Raw genomic sequence first — 27,102 nt, 5'->3', positions numbered from 1 at the left:
GCCCACCTACCGACTCCTCCCCTCAGGCCTACCCTCTTGTTATCTCCGCCCTTTCCACGCCCCCTTTTCCACTGTCAGCACCGCCAAGATCCGTGACCCCGCCCCTATCACGTTAGTCTCTCTTTCAGCCGGATCTCTGTCCTAAGCCCCGCCCTCCGGTCTTTCCCTGCCTCTTTAAGTCGCGTCGCTCTTTAGGTCCCTCCTTCTGCCCTCCGGTTCGACCTTTCTTCCTCAGGCTCCGCCCCCGCCCCGCGGGCCTCCGCCTCCCCAGAGGTCTTCCCCTATGACACGCCAGAGTCCTTCAGAAGGGCGGGGTTTGCAATGCGAGGGGGCGGAACCTGGGGAAGAGGCGGTACTCCTTGCTTGGAATGCCGTCGGCGACCCCGCCCCTGCGCTCTGCCGTTGCCAGGAAACAAGCATCGACGCTCTGGCTCTGGCCGGGCCCAGCCAATGAGCTGGCACGCCGCTGCCCAGCGGTGCGTCGCTGGGCGGTTACGTGTGGTGCGCGGGGGCGCGGGTTGCGTGTGGCGCGGGGCGGGGCGCGGCTGGTGCGCCTGAGGAGCGATGGCGGCCTGAACTCACCTAGCACCGCGGTGGCGATCGGGCCTGGTCAGGGTCGGAGTTCTGTGACTGAACAGTAAGTGAGGGCCGGAGGGCGTGTGAGAGGGGATGAGGGGCTGGGGAATGACGGCACTAGGTTTGGTGACTGTCCTGGTTGTGAGGGGACAGGGTGAGGGGCTGGCATGTGGTGAGGGGCCAGGTGTGAGTGTCTAAGGTAGGGGAGCAGGGCGAGAGCCTCGGGGTGAGTGGGCAAGTAAGGAGCTGGGTTGTATGAGGGGCCGGGATGCCTTCTGAGGGGCCAAGTGGAAGGGACTTGTGAACACGATTTACTGAGCAGCTGGGGTTCCTGTGGGCAGGCGTGAGGGACAACCCTGGGACCAGAGTGAGGGGCTGAGGCCTGTGCGGGGAGCGGGAATGGACAGGGCGAAGGCGGGAGCAGGCGGGCTGGTGGTGAATCGGGAGGGAGTTGAGGGCAGGGCGTGGGGGAAGGAATGAGGGTTGTGAGACTTGGATAAAGGTGAGAGGCGGTTCTGAATGGAGTGTCCTGCCCAGTGAGAGCAGTAGTTTTAGACTGAGTAGGACAGCTTGGGTGGAAGTGTTGTGCTCTTGGCTCTTCTGCTTCATGGGCTCTACATATTTTGAAGGATCAAAAGATGAAAGCGTCGTGGGCAGTAGTAACGATGATAATGGAAATCATTTTTTAGGCTTACTCTTCAACAGAGTCATCATTGGAATCCCTCGTTCCCTCAAGTTCCTCCTTGGGACTGCAGACTTGAAGATGGTCCCTCTCATGGAGATTTTTTGGCTATGACCGCCTATGTTTGTTGTCTCTCCACCTGCTTCTGGGCAACCTTACTCCACTGCTGCTTACCTGTGCTGAGCTGTGGGGCTTTGACCGTTGCCATCTGTATTGGACTAACCACTTACAGCTGCTAATTCTACTTTCATGGAAATCATATGGTTTGTTACATACAACGCTGTATTTAGACTCCCAAACAGGATGGCTTTGCTTTCATTTTCTTACAGTTAAATTAAAAAAAAAAAAAAAAAAGCGAATTTATGTGCAATAAACTACTCATATTTAAAATGTACACGTTTGATGAGTTCTGACATATGTTTACATCTGTGAAACCATTCCCACTTTCAAGATACTGAACATTTCTCCCACCCCCAAAAGTTTTCTCCTGTCCCTTTGCAGTTCATTCCTCGCCCCACGACATGTTATTGGGTTCAATTTATTAGCATTTTGCAGGTCCCCTTTTCCCTGCCAACCCACATGCACATGGACATTTTGAATGTTCTAGAAAGCTGGGTTGGCACTCAGATAATGGCTCCTTTCACACCACTAAGATTTCCTCTCTAGTGACAGTCTGCCACAGAGCAGATACCTCCCCCAACCTCAGGAAGAGGTAGACCTTCCCTATCCAGACCATTCTTTGGGAATTAGGGGCAGCCCAAGTCCCCATTCTGTTCTAGAGTCTGAGCCTCAGAACCAACTGTTCTGTCCTGTGGTATGTTTTCATTGCTTCTCTCTGGAGGCTGAACAGGTTTTCGTGCTGGTGGAACCCTCGGCAATCTGCCCAGATGGTCAGAACCCTATAGAACTTACATGTATAATGAAAGAGTTCAGAACAATGATTCCTGAACACTGGGCCAAGGACAGTGCCAGTCCGTGATAAAGTTTTTATCTCTTCAAGGTGGAAGGAGAGAAAGACAACATGTGGAACATGAATTTTCCATAAAGATAAATTTATTCTTAAATTATCTTTCCTATTCTTTTGGTATTAAAGTGCTCTCTCACTGGGAAAGTAATGGTGGCAGCGGATGATGGGTTTTAAAAAACTGATCTATTTGCCAAAATAAAAAGTAACAATCCTATTTTAAAAGTTTTAAAATCTATTTCTACTGGTTCATGAAATCCCGGAATTTAGGGTGATGATAGTGTGGCTGCTGAATTATGTTGAGGAAGCATGCGTTTATACAGTAGAATTACTGTCTGACATCTAAGTTGCATTCATGCATTACATAATTTTACTGGAATTACATGGATTCCTTGTGAAGTATGCAAGGGCAGGAATTCTTATTTTATAGATGGAGAATCAAATCGAAGAGCCAGAGACCACATAGTGATAAAGTGGCAAAGCTGGACCCAAAATTTGGTCTCAAGAGAGTGACAGTGACTTGGGATAAAAAAGTTTGTAACAGAGAGTGAAGGTGATGTGGAGTAAAAAGCATGTGATGTACAGGAAGGGTTGTGATGACATGGAGGACGTTATCCTGGCAAAAAAGTCTTTTCTATGATTTGTAATTGTTCTGTTTCCAAAAGAGGTTAAAGAGACTTTGAGGGTGACATGGGTTTGAAGGTTTTGTTTAATAATGGGGCAAAAACATAGGAACAGGTGTACATAATACCTGGATCACATTGTGATAGTGATAGGTGAGTCAAGTCACATGTCCGAGGGTTCTTAGGGACTGTCCAAATTCTTGGTTGTTCTGGAGAAAGCACTGGGTTTCGAAAGCTTCCTGTTTGCTATACTGAACTCTTTGTTGAATAGTAGTGCGTTAAGTATAATGGATTTTGCTTTATGATATGTATAGCTGAGTGGTAGATCTGAGGAGATGAAACATAGATGAAGATGATGATGTAGAGATAGAAACATGCTTGGGGCGCTGTGTGTAACCATTTATTCCACATCTGCTATGTGCCAGGCACTCTGCTAAGTGCTGGGAGGACAAATTCATTCATTCATATAGTAATTCATTTATTCATTCAGCAAATACTTCAGCATATAGTCTGCCCTTGTGATGCTCACATTTTATGAGATAACAAGATAGATAAGATGTGGTCCTGTGAAGTCTCAAGGAATTTTCAATCTGGTTGGGAGAGATGGACACATGAAAAGATAATTTCAGTTGAGAGAGAGAATGTGAAATATGAAAGTATATCATAACGAGGTGATTACTTGTCTGTATCTAGTCTCAGTCTCTCTCTATGTTCCAGTCATATTTCCTCAGTGATCTATGGTATATTTCCACAGGTATCGCAGTTAACGTGTCCAAAACAGAACTCATTGTCTTTGCTTTGGAAGTCTGCTTTTGCACCACATGTCATATCGCAATCCAGGCGAGGACTTCAGTGTCATCTTCCATCTTTCTGCTCCTTCACCCCCTGTATGTAGTCAGTCACTAAAATATTAATACATATCCCTTTACATTATCTGTTTTCTTCATCTCCACAGCTACATCTTCACAGTTAAGGCTTTAGTTTACTACCTCCTCATCTCTCATCTGGATTTTTTTCCCCAGACAGCCTCCTGCCTTCAGACTTGTGCTTTTCTAATCCGTCCCTGGAATGGTCTTTCTAAAAATGCAAATTTGATCATGGAGCTCCTCTGCTAAAAACTTTTGGTTCATTGTGTTCTGTAGGATAACATCCAAATTCCTTAATATGGCATCATTTGGCCTCAACTCACCTCTCCAGCCTCATCTCGGGCCACTCTCTCTCTACTCTGTGTTCTAGCTTGAATAAATTGTTCACAGTTCCCTGACAAACATGTTACTTATTTGAGCCTTGAAATCTTTGTAATAGCTGCTTCCTCTACTAGGAATGCCTTTTCTTCTCTGCGCAGTGAACTTTCCTCATCCATTAGGATCTAGTTCAGTTTCACCTCCTCTTTGACTTTGTCGCCCGCCCTTCCGCAGAAGGGGTGGAGAAAGCTATGTGTGACATGGGGATTTACTGTTGTAAAGGGGAGTCACTGTGCAATGAAGTTCACGCTGTGAGTTATGAGGGCTCTGCTGGAGTGAGGTGGGGAGATCCCTGCAAGAAGCAGAGGTGGTACTGGGGAGAGGGGAGGGAGTGAGTTAGGACCATACACTGATATCCCATTTGTCTCATACATACAGGCTGAGGGATCGACAGGCAGAGAGGATATGTGTGAGCTGAGCTCTAGATCGTAGGCTCCTATGAGGTGGGGTTTGTTTATTTGTTTTTCTCTTTTGTGTTACTATGAAGTTTTAATCAGATCTTTCTACTTTCAGAATCTAGGGTAAGAGCCCATCGCTGCCCCTTATGTCAGTAAGAGAAAGAGCCTAGGAAGAGCCATTGTAGGGGGAGAGAAGCCGCAGAACTTCACTGACCTGTTCTTAGAAGGTTGTTTTGATCTCTCTCTGTCTGCTGTAGGTGTTGCAGGTGTATCCCTGCCCCCACCTTCCTCCCTCTTTGCCTCTCCCAGGGCAAAGGTTCATAAGTGAGACTGAGCCATTTCCTGCCTTGTGCCTGCTATTCCGAGGTTGGTGGACACCCTTGCTGAGTGTTCCTATAAGGCTGTATTTCGTGCCCTACGGTGAGTGCTTGACCTTGGCCATTTTGGGGGGTCTGAAAGATCATCTCCTTCTTTTTTCCCTGTGGCTGAGCCTGTAGGTAAATTTGGGAAGAGGGATCTACTTTTCTCTAGACTTTGCTATGGGAGGAAAGGGCACAGTAATAGGGTGGTGATCCCATTCTCTTCTGTCTTGTTCTGAACTTTTCAAGATTAACAGGGAGTGAGGGAGTCTTAGATAGGTGAGAGGAACACCAAGCTGTGGCTTTCTTTTAGGTTTCTGAAGTATGTGAAGAGGGTCCAGGTTAAGTGTTAGCTTTTGGGTTCTGAGACAGTGATTTCAGTGTGGCTTTTCTCTTTGAGGTCTTTGAAAAGAAATGGGGGTGGGGTGGGGAGGGAAAGTCCTGGAGGCCAGTTCCCCTTGGGTCTGCGAGCAGTGCTCTACGTTAGTCAAGGAGTGGAGCAGAAGTGGGCGCCCCAGGTACATCACAAGGTAGAAGCTGTTTGTTAGTCTTTGGAATTGAGTTCTAGAAGCTGGAAGCAGTTTAGTTTTCGACATGTCAAGGCCTTACTTTGCTGAGACTGGATGCTTGGCCCTTCTTCAGCTCCCCTGGGGTATGAGTGTGAGGCTAGGTCTCTCTCTGCTCCACCTTATGCTGCTATCTGACATTTTTTTTTTTTTTTTTAAAGCAAGCGTCTGCCTTTTTTTTTTTTTTTAATTAATTAATTAATTTATTTATTTATTTTTGGCTGTGTTGGGTCTTCGTTTCTGTGCGAGGGCTTTCTCTAGTTGTGGCGAGCGGGGGCCACTCTTCATCGCGGTGCGCGGACCTCTCACTGTCGCGGCCTCTCTTGTTGCGGAGCACAGGCTCCAGACGCGCAGGCTCAGTAATTGTGGCTCACGGGCCTAGTTGCTCCGCGGCATGTGGGATCTTCCCAGACCAGGGCTCGAACCCGTGTCCCCTGCATTGGCAGGCAGATTCTCAACCACTGCGCCACCAGGGAAGCCCCCCTGACATATTTTTAAAGGCAAATTTGATCTTGTCATTTCCTTGTTTAAAAACCTCCTTTATTCCAGGGCGTTGATAGATAAAACCCAAACTCCTTAGCATGATATTCAGTGATATTTATAACCTTCACCCATGTTTACCCTTCAACTTAATATTGTATCTCTCTTCTCTAAATAGTCTGAGATTAAGCCACATCAAGCTTGCAACTGTTCTTCACATTTGCTGTGTTCTTTCACAGTGCCATATTTTTGAACATACTGTTTTTAATATGAAGAAGGCCTTTCCGTCTGCTTTCTTTGTGGCCAGTATCTCGTTGATAAAGATTTAAATCAGATATCACCTCTTTTCTGGAATCCTCGTATAGTTTCCCAGGAAGACGTAGTTGCTTTCCTTAGCACCCCCATGACATTTTTGTAAGTACCTCTGTTTATAATATCTATTGGAGTTTTGGTTTATGCTCCCCCAACTGTTTTTATCCATTTTTGTATTTCCAGTGCTTACCTATTATTAGCACAGTGTCCCAGTACTTACCAGTATGATGTACACCGACTTAATCAATGAGTGAGCCCTGCCTGCTGTTTAGGACTGCTCCCACCCTTTATAAGACTGTCTTTTGAAAAAAAAAAAAAAGACTCTTTTGTTCTCCAGAAGGTTTTCTTAAGCAAAATTGCTATCTTCCTTTAGTGTGAGCTGATAATGGTGAGAGGGAGTGTATCTGGGTAGAAGGGGTGGTGGTTAATATAACTGGAGGCCAAGTGTGGGCCTGTTGCCAGGTCTCTGGGTTCCTTTAGCCTTATTGAGTATAAAGAGGAAGGACAACTGAACCACACCTTTCCTCTGAAGCTTTTTTTTTTTTTCCTCTGAAGTTTTTATACTTGTGAGATATTGTTGAGAGACAGTGTTGCTGAGGGGGTCGTAGATGTGATGAAGAAGGAACTGTGAGCCATGGCCGAGGCCAACAGCTGTTTTGGTACTTTTCCTCATTCTCTAGTGAGGGTGTCATGTCACGTCCCCAGGAGTGAGTGTTGGATGCATCTGACAGGAGTGGGTATATGTGTGTTTATGGGAGTGTATCCTTGTGTTCTTTGCTAGAAAGAAAATTCTTTTGCTCTTTTGGTTGGCTCTGAATTTTTACCTCTTAAGATTATTCAGCCAGTTAAAGGTCTATTAGTGTATTTCCTCCTGGGTGGGCTTCTAGGGAGGGACCTGTAATAGTTAGAAAAAAATTTCTTCCTCAACAGTCCCAGAGGGCCGGAGTCAGATCAAGACTGGATTTCCTGATTGTTCTTTGTCTGTTCATTCACTCATTCACTTAAGCATCCATACATTCATCAAATATTTATTGAGTCCCTAGGCACTGCTCTAGGTACTGGGGATACAACAGAGAAACCTTGCCCTCAATGAGCTTACATTGTAGTGGGGAAGATAGACAAATAAATAAGCAAATAAATATTTTTAGAAAGTAAAAAAACTGCTAAGAAGAAAGTAGGATTAGGAAGCTAGAGAGTGAAGGTGGGAAGATGTGCTATTTAGAAAGAATTGTTAAGTAAGTCCTCTCTGAGGAGATGGCATTTGGAAAGAACTGAGTGATGTGAGCAATGTGAAGATCAGGAAAAGTACACTCCAGACAGAGGGAAGAGCAAGTATTCAAGAAGCCTTGTATGAATAAAGTATGAGTGAGGAAGGGTATGGTAGGAGGTTATACAGGTTGGATTATGTAGTGCCCTAGAGACCAAGGTAGAGGATTTGGATTATTACCAGTGTGATAGGGAGTCATTGGAGGGTATTCAGCAGAGGAGAGATGTAGTATAATTTATGTTTTAAAACTCTGGTTGCCGTGTGGGGAATAGATTCTCAGAGGGGCAAGACTGGAAGTATGAAGACCAGGTTGGAAGCTATTGCAATAGTGAGACATGTCTGGAGGGTATAGATGATAGGCTGATGAATTGGATATTAGAAGTAAGGACAAGAAGAAAGAAGGATGATGCCTAGGTTTTGGGCCTGAACAAGTAGGTGAATATTGGTATCATTTACTAAGGTGGAGAAGGCTGTGGGAGTAACACAGGTTTAGTGTTGGAATGAGTTCTGTTTTAGACATGGTGAATTTAAGGTGCTGACTGTGTGTGTGTAGTTTTCAGTGGAGTGGTGGTTCTGAGTTCTTCCTGCTGGGTGGTAGAGAGAGGCAAACTTCTGTTAACCTCTTGCATCCTTTCTCTTTGAATTAGATTTGTAGGTCTGGATCGGGCAGTGACCTCTGAGCTCACTACTGCAGCCTGGTATATCTTCTGGCTCCATGGACAGTTACTGGCTCCTACAGACCGGATGAAGCAGACTAGAGACACAAGTAGAGAAAGCCTCCGGCTGGCAAATTCTCAGAGTGTGGCCCTCTGGCCACTGGCCCTGCCCGGCCTACCTCATGGAGAGGATGAACTGGCTGAGCAGACTGGCCTCCCGGGGCCCTGGGCATCGTGTACCACAAGGGGCCAGTCTGCAGACCCCTGTCATGGCTGACCCTGAGACCTGCCTCATGGTCTTCAAGAATCACTGGTCCCAGGTAGGAGACTATATGCTGAAGGTCCCAGCCTACTGGCTGCCCGAGTCCTAACATTCTTTGTTCTCTCACCTTGCCATCTAGTCACCTGATCATCTTAAATTTTTTCTCTTATCTGTCCTGATTCCCCAGGTGGTGCGAATTCTGGAGCGGCAAGGCCCTAGGGCAGCTCCTGGGGGAGCCGACGATCTCAGTGCTGTGTGCAACCACACTTACCAGATGCTGACACTGCTGGCGGAGGATCGTGCGGTGCCCTCGGCTCCCACAGCTCCTGGGCCCCTGCTGGAGTTTGCTCTGCGCGAGGATCTGCTAACCCGTGTGTTGACGTGGCAGCTTCAGTGGGATGAGCTTGGGGATGGGGTTGAGGAACGGCGGGCTGAGCAACTGAAACTATTTGAGATGCTAGTGAGCGAAGCTCGCCAGCCACTGTTGCGGCACAGTCCAGTTCGTGAGGCTCTGCTGATCTTGCTGGATGCCTGTGGCCGCCCTGTGCCCAGTAGCCCAGCACTGGATGAAGGCCTGGTGCTACTTCTCAGCCAGCTGTGCGTGTGTCTGGCCCGGGAGCCTTCATTGCTCGAGTTCTTCCTGCAGCCACCTCCTGAGCCCGGAGCTGCTCCCCGTCTTCTCCTCTTTTCTCGCCTTGTACCTTTTGTCCATCGAGAGGGCACCCTGGGCCAGCAGGCCCGTGATGCCCTACTCCTGCTCATGGCTCTCTCAGCTGGAAGTCCCACTGTGGGCCGCTACATCGCAGATCACTCTTACTTCTGCCCGGTCAGCACCTCCTGGGATGGGGGGTAGGGTATGGTGTAGGCACTGGAGAGCACCTTCCTGTCCAGGAGATGTGGAGGGACTGTGTACCAGGGCCCTCTCCTTCAGGAAGTAGCCCCTCCGGGCTTGAGAGCAGCACCTGGAGTTGGGGTGGGGATGAAACATGGGCTTAGGTGGATAAGGCAAGTATGAAGGCTCTTCATGGGCCAGTGTTCCCAGGTGATGTCTTGGCACCTTGCGTGACTAAATATCTGCTCTGGGAATAGCTCTTACCCCTGCTCGCATAAAAACTCTGGGTTAATAGTTCCCTGTTCCCCTTTTTCATATCGTCTGAGTCTTTGGTAACCTGTCCTTGCGGATGGCCCCCAGGTGCTGGCCACAGGGCTGAGTGCCCTGTACTCTTCACTGCCCCGAAAGATTGAAGTTCCAGGAGATGATTGGCACTGCCTGCGACGGGAGGACTGGCTGGGGGTGCCAGCCCTTGCCCTCTTCATGAATTCCCTAGAGTTCTGCAACGCAGTCATTCAGGTGGGACTGGGGTTCCCAGGAGGTCTGGCCTTTGGTCATTCTGGGGAGATGGGGTGGGAGGGGGTGCATTCCCTGGAGTTCTGGTTTTCTTTCAGCTTGGGGGTAGGGTGCCTATTTGTATTCTACCATTCTGCTCCCTTCCTGACAGTGGTCCGTTCAAAATCCTCCGTCCTCTCTCTTGCACCCCTACAGGTGGCTCATCCTCTAGTGCAAAAGCAGCTGGTAGATTATATCCATAATGGGTTCCTGGTGCCTGTCATGGGCCCTGCCCTGCACAAGGTGAGAGTCATGGGTGGCAAGGCAGATTAAGGGATTAGGTTGAGGGGTGGTAACCTCAATGCCAGGACCAATGTGGGCGGCAGTGGGCTGGGTACTCCTCCCTTTTTCCCTGTCTGCTCCTGGTACCTCCTTAGAACTTAGGGAAAATGGCTTAGCATATGTGCGGGGAAGCCCTAAATTTCCAAACTTTCCCTTCCTTTGTCCAGACCTCTGTGGAGGAGATGATTGCCAGTACTGCTTATCTGGAACTTTTCCTACGGAGTATTTCAGAGCCTGCCTTGCTCCGTACCTTCCTGCGATTCCTGCTATTACACCGGCATGACACCCACACCATCCTTGACACCCTTGTTGCCCGTATTGGCAGCAACTCCCGGGTATGGCCCCTACCTCTGTCCTGGCTTACCTGGGTGAGCCATCTTCTCTCTCCGACCTTTGTTCTGGGAGGGTGTTCCTGCCCTTCTTTGGCCTTTGTCTCCAGCAATCACTTCAAAGTTAGGTGGCATTTTCTTTCTAGTATTAAACCTTTAACTGTTTTGGGTACAATTTTAATGTGGCCGCCTGCTTTTGTAATATACAAACCTAGGACACAGTTACCTCTTCTGGATGACTTTGGCTGCTCGTCATGGCTCTAGGTTTTGCCATTGTGCGACACTTGTTACGTAGCGTTGGCCTGAGGTTCTCTTCAGCTGTGTAGCGCTTTGTGACTTGCCGTGGGTGACTTGAGATCACTTCTTCAGGCTTTGTGTCTGCTTTGATAGGTGATCCAGCTGCTACTAGTATGTTTACCTTTTCTTCCCTCTGGATTTGCTGTATTTGAACAGCTATAACTTGGGGCACCCATTTGCCCGCCTACCTACTTATGTTCCTTCTTCCTGAACAATTTGTTTGAATGTTCACTATGTGTCATACTGTTCTGTGGTACTGAGGATATAATGGTAAGCAGTGATTGCTGACTTCATGGAGCTTCCTTCATAGAAGAGGTAGGCAGGTAAACACATAACCAAAATAATTGAAAATTGAGGTCATTGTTATAAAAAACCCAACAGGGTGCTTAGAAAACAGTAGAGTGGTCAAAAAAACCTTTCTGAGGAGATGACATTGAGTTGAGACCTAAAGGTCATGAGAGAGTTAGCCTGTTGAAGAGCAAGTGGAAGAACAGTCTAGGCAGAGGGAGCAATGCATGCAAAGTACGTAAGTGGGGAAGAGGAAATGAAATGTACTTGAGGAAATGAAAGACCAGCGTGACTGGAGGTATAGTGAGCAAAGGGGAGAAGGGAAGGAGAGGTGGGTGAGTTCAGATCATGTGTGGCCTTGTAGACCATGGTAAGAAGTTTAGATTTTAACCAATAGAAATGTATATAAAATAGGAGTAAATTGTTTCTAAGTCATAAAGACCTGAAGTCTTTCTGGGGGAGTAAAGCATTAGTTTAGCCATGGACTTTATGGCATTTATTTTGGCTCCATCAACCATTTTTGTTTCCTTCTTTTATTATAAATAATTGAAGTTCTCTGGGTCCTTGTGTTAAAAATAGAAGTTCTTGGATCACTAAAGGTTCTAGAAAACTGTTCTAGATAACTGAGGTACCTGGTAGTAGGGTTCCAGGTAAGTAAGGTTCCTGGATAGCTATGTTTTGTATAGTTGAGGCTTCTGAAGCTACGTTAGGGTGTATATGAGATATTCTAGACTGACTCTGATTTGACCAGTGTTTCTGAACCAAGTGTACACTTTAAAACTTGAAAATAACAATAACCATAAAAACAGATTCTAGGCTCTGCCTTAGATTTCTTGAGTTATAATCTTTGGGAGTAGGCCCAAGGCATGTGTACTTTTATAATATTCCAAAATGTAATTATGATACATGCCTTGGGTTAAGAATTATTGTCATAAACCGATAGGGAAGAGATGTCAAAGCTTTAATTTTACAAAGGTATTGAAAAAGTTTTATTTCTCATTATGCTGAAGCTAGACCAAGGTCTTAAATCTGTTTGGCCTCATGGAATGTCCTGTTTATGTTTTGGGAATGTTGATTTCCTTCCTAGGGTTGATTTTTCTTCCTGTATTGGGCTCTATCCATCTTGTTTTTGTCTTAATCTTATCCTAACTTCTTTGATTCTCCCTCAGTGTCTTTAGTCTTTAGCATATATTTCTGTTAGTCTTGCATTTGGTCCCCTGGTCTCAGGAGCCTTTCATGGTTTTGGGGTATTTATTCTTGGCTCTCAGTTCTTGGAGGAACCAAATCTCTTCTGATTTCAGGATGCCCATGTTAAACATGCAGGTGCTTTCCTTTCCCCTGTTTGGCCCTTTTAAGCTTGATTCTGTTGGCCTGACTTTGTAACTGCTATAGTCTGACTTTTGTGGCTTAAGGTGAATCATGCTGGCTAGCTAGCCTGAGTATCTGTATTAGTTTCCTATTGCTGTCATAAAAAATTACCACAAACATAGTGGCTTAAAGCAACACAAATTTATTATCTTACAGTTCTGTAGGTCATGTATCTGACACGGACCTCACACCACTAAAATCAAAGTGTCAGCGGGGCTGCATCCTTTCTGGAGGCCCTAGGAGAAAATCCGTTTCCTTGCTCACTAGGATCATTGGTCGAATTTACTTAATTGTAGTTATAGGACTGAGACTCCTGTTTTCTTGCTGGCTGTCAGCTGAGGACCATTCCCATCTTCTAGAGACCAACTAAATCCTTGGCTTGTGATCCCTTCTTCCATCTTCAAAGCCATCAGTGGTGGATCGAGTCCCTCTCGTGCTTCAAATCTCTCTTCTTTTTGACCCAGCTAGAAAAGGTTCTTGGCTTTTAAAGACTCGTGTGATTTGATTGGGTCTATTTGGATAATCCAGGCTACTCTCCCCATCTTAAATTTTTTAATAACCTTAATCATACCTGCAAAGTCCCTTCTGCCATGTAACTTACAGGTTCTGGAGATTAGGACCTGGACATCTTTGAGGGCCATTTTTTCTACCTACCACACAATCTTTCAGTGAGTCTGAATGTTTTCATTGCTAGTTAAAATGGTCATTTAGGATAAACATCCATGCTGTCTAAAATGTGAACTGCTATCTTATCTCTTTCCCACCGTGATTGACTTTTGTTTGGTTTTGTTTTGTTTTTTCCTTAAGTGTATGTATGTATTTATTTATTTATTTATGGCTGCGTTGGGTCTTCATTGCTGTGTGCGGGCTTTCTCTAGGGGCGAGCGAGGGCTACCCTTTGTTGCGGTGCACGGGCTTCTCATTGTGGTGGCTTCTTTTGTTGTGGAGCACGGGCTCTAGGCATGCAGGTTTCGGTAGTTGTGGCACGTGGGCTCAGTAGTTGTGGCTTGCGGGCTCTAGAGTGCAGGCTCAGTAGTTGTGGCGCACGGGCTTAGTTGCTCCGCGACATGTGGGATCTTCCCGGACCAGGGCTCGAACCCGTGTCCCCTGCGCAGGCAGGCAGATTCTTAACCACTGCGCCACCAGGGAAGTCCCATGATTGGCTTTTAACTCCCCCACAGTCATTTAGTTAATGATGAGCACCTAGACTGTGCAGGCAGTGCCCTGGACTGAGACCCAATAGTTGTCTTCAGGGTGCTCAAGTTATACTTGCCGTAAGGGAAGTATAGAGAAAGTGCTTCGGGGATTCATAGGAGTGAGGGAGTGCTTACATGTGTCTGTTCTCTTCATCTAGCCAGAGGTGAGCCACCCTTTTTACTTTTATAAAACAAAAGGTTTCCCTTGTTCTGGACCCACCTATTTTTTCCTTTTCCTGTCAGCTGCCCTTGAACTTTTCTTTATCCTACCTTCTGAGAGAGACACTGGTGTTGGAGAGGTGACTCAGACTCCATGTTCACAGCCCCACCCACTTCCCAGCTGGGATTCTTCCAGGTTCCCTCTGGTTTTTTGTTGGTAGGCGTTCAGTTACTATGCTGCTATTGTCTGTTGACAGGCATTCCCTTAGTTATCACGTTGCTGTTGTCTCCTGTTAGTCATTCACTCAGTCCCAGTATTTCCTGGGGTCTCTTCATGGGTATTCATTCCATTTAAGTATTGCTGGTATCTCTGCTGCCAGGTATATATAGCCAGAGAGTTTGCTGACATGTGTATGGTCTATAGAAATACATTAAATCTGACATGTGGTTCGTTCCTATCTGTGAATAATGAGGTCTTGACCACAAAGATCATGTGATCATTTATTTAATATTTGGATGATTGTTTTGTGCCAGGCCCTGTGCCATCATTGCTCCAGGAGAGGTTGGTTGGGCCTGGGGTTGGAGAGGTTTCTATTTGGTAAACATATTGGAGGGTAGAGAGCTCTTATGGTGACTCCCACCCCCCTCCCGCAGCTCTGCATGGTCTCTCTGAGTCTCTTCAGGACCCTACTGAACCTCAGCTGTGAGGATGTCCTGCTGCAGCTGGTTCTCAGGTACCTGCGGGGGCAGGGCTGAGGGATGGCTGACCCTGAACCCTCCGGGCCCTCAGGGCCTTGTGCATTGCTGGGGTGATGGGTTGCATTGGGGTTGCCTGTGTGTGTCCTCTCGAAGGCTGGCTTAGCCATATAGTTCCATTGATGTTCCCTCAAACCCTGTCCTTCCTTCCTGATCTATCCTGTGTCCCTTTTCTGCTGTCTTTCCCAGGTATCTCGTCCCGTGTAACCATGTGATGCTGAGCCAGAAGCCAGCTGTGCGCGACGTGGACCTATATGGACGGGCAGCAGACAAGTTCCTCTCCTTAATCCCACGCTGTTGTCGGCACCGTGCCTCCAGCCCACCTCGTCCAGAGCATGCCTCGTGGGCACGAGGTGGGCCTAGCAGAGAGGCAGGGAGAAGGGAGGACACGACGGGTATGGCCTGGGTTCTGGGGGAGCCTAGCAAGAAGGTGGGAGGAGGGAGGTGGCTGTGAGTGGCATTCCATCTTTGGGGAGGTTGATGAGGGGTGTTGTAGGGTGGATCCTTAACTCCACCAAAGAAATTTAGCTTCTGAGCAAAGCGGTTCCTTTTCTTCACTCCAGTTGTACTCTTCTATTTCCATTGTTTTTGTGGTGTTGGTGGTAATGAGGAGGGGGTGGTGGATGAGGAAAAGCTTAATTTGAGGGGTGGAGAGTCAGCTGTCTGAATCGGTCCCATGTTTCTTCTGCTTCATGGCCTTCTCTCTTAGTTACCCAAGGTGTCTCATCCCTCCTCCTGCACCTCTGGCTCTTTGATCTCTCTTATGTTTTTTCCCCTCTGCAGGCCCTGGAAGCCCAAGTGTTGACTCCTCTTCTGTGGTGACGGTACCCCGGGCCTCCACGCCATCTCGTCTGGCCCTCTTCCTGCGACAGCAGAGCCTGGGTGGCTCCGAGTCCCCAGCCCCAGCCCCTCGCTCACCAGGGCTTGCTGCCTCCCCAGCCTCCAGCCCTGGCCGACGGCCCAGCCCTGTGGAGGAGCCCGGTGAGCTGGAAGACAATTACCTGGAGTATCTGCGTGAGGCGCGCCTTGGTGTGGACCGCTGTGTCCAAGCCTGCCGCACCTGGTCTGCCCCCTATGATGGCGAGCGGCCCCCTCCTGAGCCCAGTCCTGTTGGCTCCCGGACTAAGAAACGCAGCCTGCTGCCTGAGGAGGACAGGGACAATGCAGGGGAGGGGGAGGCGGAAGAGCTGGGGAGGGGGGCGCTGGCTCTGGGTGCAAGGGAGGGCCCTGGCCACCTGCCCCCTCCCCAGCTCAATGGGGTGCCAGGACCATGGCCTGAGGGGGCCAAGAAGGTTCGTCGGGTGCCACAGGAGGGAGCTGGGGAACTACTAGAGGGCACCTCCGAGGGCGTGGCAGGACTAGAGAGCTTTGGGCAGGAGCTCCGGGAGCTGGAGGTGGCATTGAGCAATGGGGGCGCCGGCTCAGAGCCCCCTCTAGAGCCTTCACTACCTCTTGAGGAGGAGGAGGCCTACGAAAGCTTCACCTGTCCCCCTGAGCCCCCTGGCCCCTTCCTCAGCAGCCCTTTGCGGACTCTCAACCAGCTGCCAAGCCAGCCCTTCACTGGTAAGCTACTTAGCCTAGGTCTTCTCCTTTGTGTACTCTTTGCATGTTCTCGACATGTTTGTGCTGGTTTCTGAGACTTCTTGCCCATGTCATTCCTGTGTACTTGCCTAGCTCCTCATCCATTTTGCTTGGGTCCCCTCCAGATACATATCATGTCATACTTGTGTCTCAGTGTCTGTCTGTAGTCTTCCATGCTTGTGCTGGTTTGGGTATTGACTTCTGTCTAAGCCTTGTATGTCTGTCCTTTATGCATGTTCCTCCTCTTCCTCAGTCTGGCCATTTTCTGGGATGTGTGATCAGGATATTCTGTGTTTGGTGTTTCCTGGTGAATCAAAGTAATACATCTGAACCATGTGGAAGACATACGTGCTGTCCTGTATGTGAGGCACCTATAAATCGTGCTGTTCCATGTTGTTCCCACCAGTATATCTGTCTGGGTGTTGGGTCTCTTGTCAGCTCTTCTGTGGCCCAGGGTCAGCTCTCTGGTATACTTCTCTTCTTCAGCCCTGGCCTCCTTTCTCCCAGCCTCTTTAGAGAAGGGCTCAGTTTCAAGTTTCTCCTGTTCCCTATCCTTGCACCCTGTTGGTTGCCCTGACTGCTCAGTAAGACTTTCTAAGGGTTTATGGTTAGTGGTAAGAACTGAAGCAGATAGAGTGAAATACTATCAGTGAAATACTAATCTGGGTAAATTAGATCAGTGAAATACCTCTATCAGGGCAAATGACAAAGCGTGGCCCTGAGCCCCCCCAGCTAAGTTCTTTTGGTCTCTCCAAAAGACCCTGGAGCTAGATCTGGCCTGAGTGGCTGGGCTAACTCCTCTTTGTTTTTGTTTGAGAGCCAGCTTTACCCAGCCCAACCCTCATCTGGCTCTTGTCCCTACTCTACACCCCATGCTGGGGATTGGTGGGGAGGCACTTATGGGAAGCTGTATAGTGCTTTGGACTAGACATACCTTGAGTTAGCATTCCATCTATGTCTTTGATGCATGTAAATCACTTACTGTGATGCTGGTGCATTGTGAGAACTCAGCATGTGGTAGTTTAGGATTATCATCTCTTGGGTACATGGCAGATACAAGTTGACCAAGGTACCCACATATCTTCCTGTTGTTTGTAGTCAAGTTATCATGCATTGATCAGTACATGTCCTAACTGGGCCTTGCACAGCATCAGGCCTTTTGCTCTGGAGTAATGACAACTCTCTCTTGCAGACTACAGAAAATATATCTTTTCATTTATTTAGCCTTTGCTCTGCTCTTTTCTGCTCTACACCATTAGAAGGTGGTGTGCAGGTTTTACCACTTTCTTGAAGCGTTAATTGAAGCTCTGTCCCTTTTCTTCTTCTAAACTCATCTGAGCTTTTTCTCTTGCAAAAAAGTCCCCAGAGATGAGAAGGACAAAGTTATGGGATATCTTAGGACCCTGCTAAGCTAGAGTTGTTTTAGAGCTAAGGCTAGTCATGTGCATGTGGAGTAAGAATGTTCTAGGATCTTTTTCAGGATTCAGTGTCTCTTGCCCTTCATTGTTCTCCTTCCTCAAGCCTTAGTGCAGTTCCTAGGCACACTCCCTCTCCCTGACAAATCCCTGACCAGACAGACTGTGATGGTTCTACAGTCCTAGTGTTGGTGATCTGGCTCAGTTGAGGCCAGTTCTCCCAGAAGATCATTCTAATCCCTTCTGCCATCCTCTTTTCCACCAAAGAGTCTGTCCTAAATCAGTTTTCTCTGGCCCTGAACTAAGCTCTTTTTTCCCTGCAGATTCTATTTCACCACCTTGGTTCCCAGCTCCTGAACAGACCTGATTTCTTTTTTGGTTCTCCAAAGATTCCTCCCCTAACTTTAAGTTGACCAATCTAGTCGCCGTCTTTGCCTTCACTACGCTTGCTTCTTGCTTTATTTCTGACTCAGGTCCAGTGTTATCCTCTGTCTTGTATGTAAGCTGATTTCTTCTTTTGGTCTAATCACTTTCTCACTTGTTCTTTCTTCAGTTGTCCTCTTGGGTGAAGCTTTTTAAAAAGCTGAGAAATATATAGCTTATGGTTGATATTGAATACTTATAATTTGCTAGATTTTGGCCTAAATGTTGTGTATCAGTATCTCTTTGATCCTCTTAATAACCTTATGAGGTGGGTGTATTTTCTTATTTTACCAAGTAGGAAACTATGCCTGGAGAGTTTTGATTCATCCAGTAACTTAACTAGTAAACGGTAAAGCTAAAATTTGAACCAAGTCTGTCTGATTCCAGAGCCTGTGGTCTGGCCCTTTAGCTAGAATGTGTATAAAGCTGGCATCTGGACCTCTTGTGGGTCCATGTGGTGTCTGCCATTTTATCTCCTCCAGAATAGGTGGTCACAGGATATTTAAACATGCAAATCATTTTCTGACACAAATAATTTTCATCTAGTGGTGGTGGGGGGGGTCTCATTTTGGGGAGGAATGCGTGTGATGTGCATTGTGTTCAGGCCTTGTATCCTTGTGCCCACCTCCCCAGGCCCCTTCATGGCTGTGCTCTTTGCCAAACTCGAGAACATGCTGCAGAACTCCGTCTATGTCAACTTCCTGCTAACGGGGCTGGTGGCCCAGCTGGCCTGTCACCCCCAGCCCCTGCTCCGCTCTTTCCTGCTCAACACCAACATGGTCTTCCAGCCCAGTGTCAAGTCCCTGCTGCAGGTGTGCGATGCATGCATGCATGGGTGCGTCCAGGCTCCATGGTGGGCCAGGCCCACAACTGGAGTGGCCCTGGGGGGCTGGGAATAGGCCCAGTGGGGCTAGAAAGGACTATGTCAGTCTAGAGCCACCCAGAAATGTCATGAAGTTGTGCTTCATAGGTGCTGGGCTCTGTGAAGAATAAGATTGAGAGCTTTGCAGCCTCCCAGGAGGACTTCCCAGCACTGCTATCCAAAGCCAAGAAGTACCTCATTGCCCGTGGCAAGTTGGACTGGACTGAGGGCCCTGCGGCAGGCTCTGCCCCCCGCCGATCTGATTCCCTAGGTGAGGCCTACCCTGCCACCACCTCCCTGTCCTCCCTAGGCAACTAATTAGCTCAGGTTAACTGAGTTTCTTATTAAGGTTGAAGCCTTGTGCCGGGAACTAGGGAGTTGCAGAGAGTAGAGTCTTGATTTTGTCCTCAGGTTTCTGGGCAGAGGAAAAACATAGTTCTGTCCACTGAGAGCCAAACCAACGGTACCAGCAAAAACTACTCTAGAAGTTGAGGACGGGCAAGGGGACAGAATAGTCTCTAGGTTGAGATATTGTTAAAGCTTGGTAAAGGACATGGCATTTGACATGGGCCTTGAGAGATGGGTAGGACTTGGGTAGGCAAAGGAGTGGGATGGCTTTATTCTTTCGTTCAGGGGACAGCATGAACTGTTTAGTTGGAGCAGGGGATTTGGAAGGTGGTGGAACAGTTGATAGTAAGGTTGGAAAGATTTGGTCAGAGCAGAAGGTTCTCAGCGTAGAAGTTGGGCTAGGCAGAGGTTGTAAACTTTTAGGCAGTGAGAAACCATTGGAGGTTCTTAGATCTGGGAATGGAGAGATAAGTGTGTTAGTTCATGTGCTAGTTGCACTGGAGCTAGGAGAAAATGAAGTCAGAAGAGCAATTGGGAGGCTTCTGCCATAATGCAGATGTGACCTGTGAGGCTTGAATTAGAATAGTGGAAATAGAAAGGAAGAATTTGAAAAGGTGGAAATGGGAAGGAAGTACTGGCAGAGTTTGGTGAGTGGTTGTGGGTTATAAGGAAGAAGGAAGAGTTAAATATGACCACGATATTCTAAATTTAGATCTTTCATCAACAAGTATCTGAGTGCTTGCCGTATGTGCTAGGTGTTGTCTTTGGTACAGGGGGCTCAGGGAGGTACAAGATGTGATCTTTGCTTTCAAAAAGCTGATAGTCTAGATAGTGACTAGAGGATTGTCATAACTGAGGGAGCAAGGTCCCAAAGGTGGTGGAAGTAAGTGGGATCCAGAGCACAGGAAAGTTTTTCCCCCCTTTGAGGCAAATGAGGAGAGGTCAAAGGAGGAAATGTTATGTACAAGTGGAGTTTTGAGGTGTGGAGGGAAATTTTAAGGAGTTGAAGTCATCCTTTATTTGCTAATTGAAGTAGGAGGCAAAATAATATGCTGAGCAAGAGAGCAGAGGTGAGATGGGGGCTTAAGGAGAAAAGTGTATAGGTTGGGAAGAGGGTACCAGAAGGGTTATTATATAGCTGTGAAGGCCCAGCTGAAGTTCCTTAGCATGATTTCCTCATGGTCCAGTACCAGGAATTATTTCTTGCTTCCACAGTCCTGGTACTATGTTCACTGTGGAGGGCCCAGGGATATAGAGGTAAATAAGACAGAGTCCAAGCCCTTAAACTCACAGATTAATGTATGAGGTAGAAGACATGAGAACAAGTTATTAAAATGCAATGTGATAGGACAATAAAATGGGAAGTTAGTGGAGGGCAAATTAGAGGAGAGGTAGGGATGGGGAAATTAGGCTAAGGATGAAAACATTGAGGAAAGCAAAATTAAGGCAGAAGGGGCTACAGAGGCATGAAAGGAGCCTGGAGGGTTCCAGGAGGAGCACATAGGTGTGGATGCCAAAGCAGGGAGAGTTTCTAGAAGAGGTGAGGAAGTGTGTAGAGAGTTTCTAGAAGAGGTGGGAGGAAGTGTGTGAAGCTGGTTGCAAAGGGCTCTGAACGCCAAATCTAATATGTCTGTTTAGCATATCTCTGTAACCATTATTAGAGGTCGAGAATGGGAATGGTATCATGATCTAGAGACTAGATCCCTAGAGTCTAGGCCCTAGGTCTTGGACAGGGCCAAGAACAGATCCAGAGCCAGCAATCTAGGAGGAAGGAAATTAGAGAAGAGAAGGCAGTATTTTAAATGGTTCATTTGAGTCTAAGCTGACATGAAGTAGTCTGGCCACAACCAGTGGGAGGGTGGCTTTGGTGGATGTAGGAGAGGGATTGGTGGAAGGCCAAGTGGTGGCACAGGAGAGCAGATCTTGGAGGGACAGTGGTGTGTGACAGATCTGATAAAGTCACTGAACTATGACTGCATATATAGCACCTGTGGGTATTGAAGGAGCAGGGGATGTGGGTGCCGTGTTATAGATAGGCAGGGGGAAGGAGGAAATGTTCGACTCTAGTACAGGAGGGTGCTGGGCAGCAAGAAGTAAGGGCATGTTACAGACTGAGGAGAAAGAGCTTGGCGATGGTAGAAGAGTGATTGGAAAGGGAGGCGCAGTAAGAGAACCCCTCACGGTGAAGGGGCCTGGAGAAGGAAGGGGTCTTGTCTGGGAATGAAGTGTCTGAAGGGTTGACTGCCTAAAGACTGAGCATGATGGTTGGCTGGTGGGGAGGCTGGGTAGAGGCAGGGAGGCTGGGTAGAGGGAAGGAGGCTGGGCAGGCAGCACTCTGGTGTTAAGAGTTCTAGTGGAGAGGTCCGTGCCCCTGGGGGAGTGGGGGTGCGTGGGGAGGGGAGTCTCCTCTCCCAGGCCAGGGGACTTTGCCTGATGCCAGCAGCTTCACGACACTCCTGTTTGTTCCCAGTGAAGAGCCGGAGGCCGTCCTTGGGGGAGTTGCTCCTGCGGCATGCACACAGTCCAACCAGGGCTCGGCAGGCGGCACAGATGGCTCTTCAGCCTGGGAGAGACGGCACAGGACTTGGCCTAGGTGGGGGCTCCCCTGGGGCATCAACGCCGGTCCTACCCCCCCGGGGTGGGGCCCCTGACCGCCAAGGTGAGGCTCTGCGAGTCAAGAATGCTGTCTACTGTGCAGTCATTTTCCCTGAGTTTCTCAAGGAGTTGGCTGCCATCTCCCAGGCCCACGCTGTCACCTCGCCTTTCTTGTTGGATACTTCAGAGGAGGGATCTGGCCCTCCCATCTCAGGCTTTGGGCCCCTCAATCCTTAACTTTCTTCCATGGACAATCAGGGCCTTGAGTGGCCTGTGCTGGGGCCAGGGTGTAGGCTCCTTTTTATGTTTGGAGGCAGTGGCAAGAGGACTTTTTAATTTATTTCCGATGAATGTTTTCTGGAGAACTTGTTGCAATATGTATAAAAGGGAAATCTCTATTCTGTGCTCATTCTTCTTTCCCACCCTTTTTCTGTAGGGCTGGGGCCCCAGGAAAGTTGTACATGGATGGGGAAGTGGTCAGGGTGTTTTCTCTCTGGCGAGGACACGATGCCAAGGTTTCGAGGTACTTCTTATGCCTTTAGAGGGTGAGGGGACATGAAGCCTGGGGAAAAAGGTTGGGACTTTCCTCCTCCAGACTCCTGCAGGAAGAAGCACCACGGGCCCAGGATGGTGTGGGGGAGCAGCAGCTGATGTTTATTGGGGACCAGTGTCCCTATGTCAGGTCTTGGGGGCCTGGCCCCCTGCATCTCTCGCCTCAGCTTCATTCGTCGCTGTCGATCTCCGAGGACAGACCCTGCAGCAGGGGCAGGGACATGGAGTGCCGCTCGGGGTCCCCGGGTCCCCCACCCTGGGCTCCTGGTGCGGGGCTTCGGGGGCTGAAGAGCCAGTTCTCTGCCAGGGTTGGGGATAGCCACAGCTTGACTCATGCCCTCGTCTTTCTGCCGCCCTGGTCCCTCCCTCTGGTCTTCTGTGCTGTACACACCCCCTCACCAGGACCACGCTTCCATCTCGCCCTCCCCTGGCTCCCTCACTCCATCCCCCTCACCAGGGTCCAGTGTGGAGTTATGGGTGCCCCACACACTCCTGGGCTCTACACCCCACGCCCTTTCCCTCCACCTTATCCCATCCCTCTCATCTTCATTTCCCCTAGCAGTACCTGACAGCATCTGGGGCCCCCTTCGGAAGGGGTTTCGGCCCTTGTAGGAGAATCTGGGTGGTCTGCCCTCTGGCCCTTCCTGGGGAGGTGGTGAAGGTGGGGCTGGGCCAGGTGAGGGCACATCAGCAGCTTCAGGGACATCAGCAGGGGCTGACGTGGGGGCCGGAGGTGGCATGATGCTGAGGTCGGGTCTGACCCAACTGGCCCCATGGGGCAGTGGGTCTTTGATCAGGGGCTTCTGTGGTCCCAGCACTCCCTTGGGCTGCAGTGAAAACTTGAGGCAGGAGAAGGCAATAGGCAGTGACCGCTGTAACCAGAGCAGTTGGGGCTCACGGGCTGTAGGCAGCAGCCCCAGCTGTAGCCAGGAACAGGAGAAGACCTGGTAGATGACGTAGATGCTGTGGGTGCTTCGGAGCCAGGGAAGAGTCTGCTGTAGGCTCACCTGCCCTGGTGGCAGCAGCAGGAAGGCCACCTTCTTACGCAAGCCACCCATATGTAAGCGGATCCGGCAGGGCTGCCCATCCAACAGTCACATTTCTTCATAGGCTGTCTCTGCCCGGCCATTTGGTGAGTATTCTCTAGTGCAGTGGGCAAAGGCACCTTCAGAGCCTGCCTGCTCCAGGAGGTTCGGTAGTGGCCCCACTGGTTGTAGTGCCCGCCGGCCCTGCCGACCTGGCAGAGCCAGGCGGGTGTGGGCTGGGCGGGACTGTTTCACTAGCACACCCAGTAGATCAAAGCAGGCTGCATCCGACAGGAAAGGTACTGCCACTACATTGGGCCCAAAGCGCTCCTCTATAACCTGCAGGTGGCCAGTTTATAGGTCAGGGACTGAGTTAGGGTCAGAGTTAGGAGTTACCTGGTACCCTACTCTAGCTTGACCCTCCCACTGTCACTCCACAATGTGCTCAAACTGTTGTGCTTCCTGCTCGTCTCCCAGTTCTCCCCTCTAGCAAAACCTGAATGTCTCCTATGTGCCAGACTCTGCTAGATACTGGGAATGCATTAAAAACTGAGACTTTGTTCTTGTCCTGATATAGCCCAGAGAGCAAGCTGTGGAGCAGACGAGATGTGATTTAACAGCCTTTGTCTCTGATAGAAGAGGATCAAGGATACTTTCTAGGTGGTAATGCTTTAACTCTGAAGGAATTAGCCAGGTAGGAGAATGGTCAATCCAGGCAGAGGGAACAGCCAGTGAAAAAACTTGAACTTACAAACTAAGAGGGGCATAGTCAGGAAAGTATAATTTCATATTACTTAAGTGTAGGGTGTGGAGAGGGACAAGCACACAGGAGCTTGATTATTCAAGGCCTTGTATGTGTGCTAAGTGATGGGACTTTTATCCTGAGGACAATGGGAAGCCACTTGAAGGGCTCTGGTTAGGAGGGGCACAATTCAGATAGGCATTTTAGAAAGTTAATTTTGAATAGGAAGGCATAAAATAAAGAGAGAGAGAAAAAGTCAGTTAAGAGTATTGTAAAATTCCAGGCAAGACATGGTGAGGCCCTAAACTAAAATAATGGGGGAAGGTATTTAGGTTATAGAATTAGTAGAACTTGGTCACTTAAGGGGTGTGGGAAAAGGCATCCTCAAGGATTAGGGTTAGATGGGTGATGTCATTAACCAAGAGTGGTTACACAGAAATAGGTTTGGAAGTCCACACCGTGTCTATAACATCTTAGTATACACCTTCTGCCCGAGCTGCAGAGGATAGTTCTTTTAGGGATTTGAGGCCTCATCTTTGTAATGCTAGTTCCAGTAGGCTTTCACAGATTACAGTTCCTCTTGGTTTTGTCCTTCTGGCCTTTTTGTGCTTGGTAACCCAGTTCTGGAAAATTTAATTTCATGACCAACTGGGAAGCCCTGTAAGATCCTCTCTAGTAATTGTACTTAGGTATGATCTTGACTCATCCAAGATATTGTTGGCTGAGACTTCTGGCTCTGTGTTCTGCTAAGGAGCATACACAGTTCCCTCTTTGGGCCCCTTTCATGTTAGAGTCCTATTCTTAAAATGCTGTGTGCTCTACTTCCCTCCTCCAGACCCCCAATCCCATATGTCTGTGTCCCTGCTGATGGCATTGCCCACTTTACTGGCTTTCTTGTAGAATTCACCAATGGTCCCTTAAGGTTGATCTGCTTTTTGCTACGTAAAGCTGTTTTGGAAGTGCTGCCCCCCAGCGTAAGAGGGGCGTAGCTAGTTGTGTCTGGACTTTACACAAGCTGAGATAGCTTGTCACTACTGTCTTGTCACCTAGCCAAGGAAATAACTGGGGCTCTCTGTTGATCTGCATGGAAGAATTTCCTCTCATTCCTTCTCCTTTGTTTCACTAAGATATGGGACATTTAACTTTTGGGTGGGGGCATAGGTCTGAAGAACAGGACCCTGAGAAGAACGGTTGGATTTCCAGGGGTGAGAGCAGAGCAATGATGGGTTAGCATTTTTGTATAGAATGCTCTGCCTCATGACAGTGAAAGCATAATCATCAAATATAACCTCAGAATCCCAGCCTAGCTGCTCCTTTGGTGCCTAGGATTCTGTACAAATGAGACGAATTGGAGTGTCTCCAGGAGAGGTCCCTCTAACAGGAGTGTGATGTTTCTTATGGTCTAAATTTCTGCTAAAAGGTGATTAAGCTGGAAACTCTGTTTCAGAATATAGACATGAATTTGCCATGGAAGTTTATTAGGCTCTTATTCTTACCCTGAGGGCCCCAGTGGTTATCTTAAAGCAGGAAAAATAAAGCACTCAACTCTATGCTAGGGTGAACGTGTTCTTGGCAGTCACCATTTGAGACCACTACCTGCTTCCACTGCACTTCTGGGTAGAAGTTCTGAGGACTTAGAGGCCTGCAAATTCAGCTCTCCCCGGGGCAGCCCAGGAAAGTGATGGTGGAAGATTATCTTCCTGGAGGTACCTTGGCTGGTTTGAATTCTGAATAGGGAGCCCTTGAGCCACATTCTGTTTTTCTACAAAGTGCCCAGTAAATCAGCAGTTCTGGAGGAGGAAACCAGGTTACTCAAAGGTGTCCTACTTTTGAACTTGTCACATACTACCAGTGATTTATCCTGAATGTCCCTACCCTGACTTTTCCTGGCAATTTTCCATTTAAATAGGACAGGGAGTTTTTCTGATACTCAGAGATGGTGTAGCTTTTTAATAGTTAAAGACCCCATTTACTTCACCCTAATTCTGATTGAGCTAGTCCAGGACCAACCTGTAACGCTGCTGAAACTAGTTGCCCTCATTCTTGGGAGGACCTTGGCTCTTCTCTTTCTGCTTCCTTGGGAAGCTGACCTTTGTGGCGAGCTGCTACTCCATTGCAAATGGGAGCTACGTGCCATTAAGGCTGCTTTGAGTTTGGTATAGGCACTGCTTTAAGATGATTATTTTAAACTTGGTGGGCTGCTTTCTGCAAATGCTTTAAATTCACTCTCCTTCAGATAGCCTGACCAGAACCTGATCCCTAAATTCTCTAATATCAGAAATTAGTGGCCATCTAGATTTTGTGGGATTTTCTGGACACCAGCAACTCAGAGCTGAGATCTGCCTGCTCCTGGAAATCTGTATATTTGGCTCAAAACCCAAATTTCTCACTCTGTGGAAGTTAAGCTGGAGGGAGTGTCTGTGAAGAGGTCAAAGGTAAAGTTCAGGTTCTTTAGAAAACGTAAAAGGCCTTTCACCGTCAGCCCCTATACCTCTTCTTCCTCATTTTCACCACTAATTCTTTGAACCCTGTTCTAGAGGACTATTTGTAGTTCACTAATTTACATTTTTCTTTTTTTCTCTCTTGGCTTTTGCATATATTCTGTCTTTAACTAGTACACTGTTCACTCACACACACCCCCCGCCCCTTGCTCATTAGGTATTTATTAAGCACCCTTTATGTGCCAGGTATTCCTCTTCCCTCCATGTGAATAACTCCTATATGCCAAGCTAGAATGTACTCACTCCAGGAAGCCTTCCTGACCTCCTAAGTCTACCCCTGACTTAGCACTTCTCTTTTCTGCTCTCATAGCTCCCTATCCATTGTCTTTCAAGGAACCTTTCTTACTGTTTTTGCAATTGTAATTAAATTGGACACTCTGTGCAAAGCACTTAGTGCAGTGCCTCACACATAAGCCAGCACTGAGTAAATGTTAGTTATTATTGTCTTTAGGCTTCCAACCCCTTCCAACTTATAAACTGCTCAGACCCATCTAGGTCACACTTTGTTACTTCCTCTTTAGCCCTCTTTACCTACCTTATCTTTGATGAGGGTCCAGATAGCATCAGCTTCATCCAGTGTCAGCAGGTGAGGGGTACCAACCAACAT

At 48.1% G+C, this 27,102-nt stretch overlaps 2 protein-coding genes across 7 annotated transcripts; one reads left to right on the top strand and one right to left on the bottom strand.

The window, feature by feature from the left end:
* Window positions 1–553: 553 nt before the first annotated feature.
* FHIP1B (FHF complex subunit HOOK interacting protein 1B) lies at window positions 554–22,429 on the top strand. Of its 6 annotated transcripts, XM_061201360.1 has the most exons (13): window positions 554–637; window positions 4,745–4,907; window positions 8,119–8,447; window positions 8,577–9,215; window positions 9,582–9,740; window positions 9,933–10,019; window positions 10,226–10,393; window positions 14,350–14,429; window positions 14,641–14,846; window positions 15,235–16,014; window positions 18,504–18,682; window positions 18,841–19,003; window positions 21,551–22,429. In XM_061201360.1, the coding sequence occupies exons 3-13, from the start codon at window positions 8,310–8,312 to the stop codon at window positions 21,910–21,912; spliced, it is 2,961 nt and encodes a 986-aa protein (XP_061057343.1). In that variant the 5' UTR covers window positions 554–637; window positions 4,745–4,907; window positions 8,119–8,309; the 3' UTR covers window positions 21,913–22,429. The 6 variants fall into 6 exon arrangements, with proteins under 6 accessions (XP_061057343.1, XP_061057347.1, XP_061057349.1 ...); XM_061201364.1 differs by lacking the exon at window positions 4,745–4,907 and having other exon boundaries at window positions 560–637; window positions 14,641–14,804; XM_061201366.1 differs by lacking the exon at window positions 4,745–4,907 and having other exon boundaries at window positions 560–637; window positions 15,235–15,432.
* On the bottom strand, window positions 22,397–27,102 carry C10H11orf42 (chromosome 10 C11orf42 homolog). The gene is given in 3 exon segments (XM_061201367.1): window positions 22,397–22,527; window positions 22,793–23,591; window positions 27,031–27,102. Coding segments are annotated over 3 exon segments (1,002 nt in total).

Source organism: Eubalaena glacialis, chromosome 10, assembly GCF_028564815.1.
Source record: "Eubalaena glacialis isolate mEubGla1 chromosome 10, mEubGla1.1.hap2.+ XY, whole genome shotgun sequence".
Lineage (NCBI taxonomy): Eukaryota > Metazoa > Chordata > Mammalia > Artiodactyla > Balaenidae > Eubalaena > Eubalaena glacialis.
The sequence above is the reverse complement of the archived record's forward strand: the minus strand, read 5'-3'. Positions and strand labels throughout refer to the sequence as shown.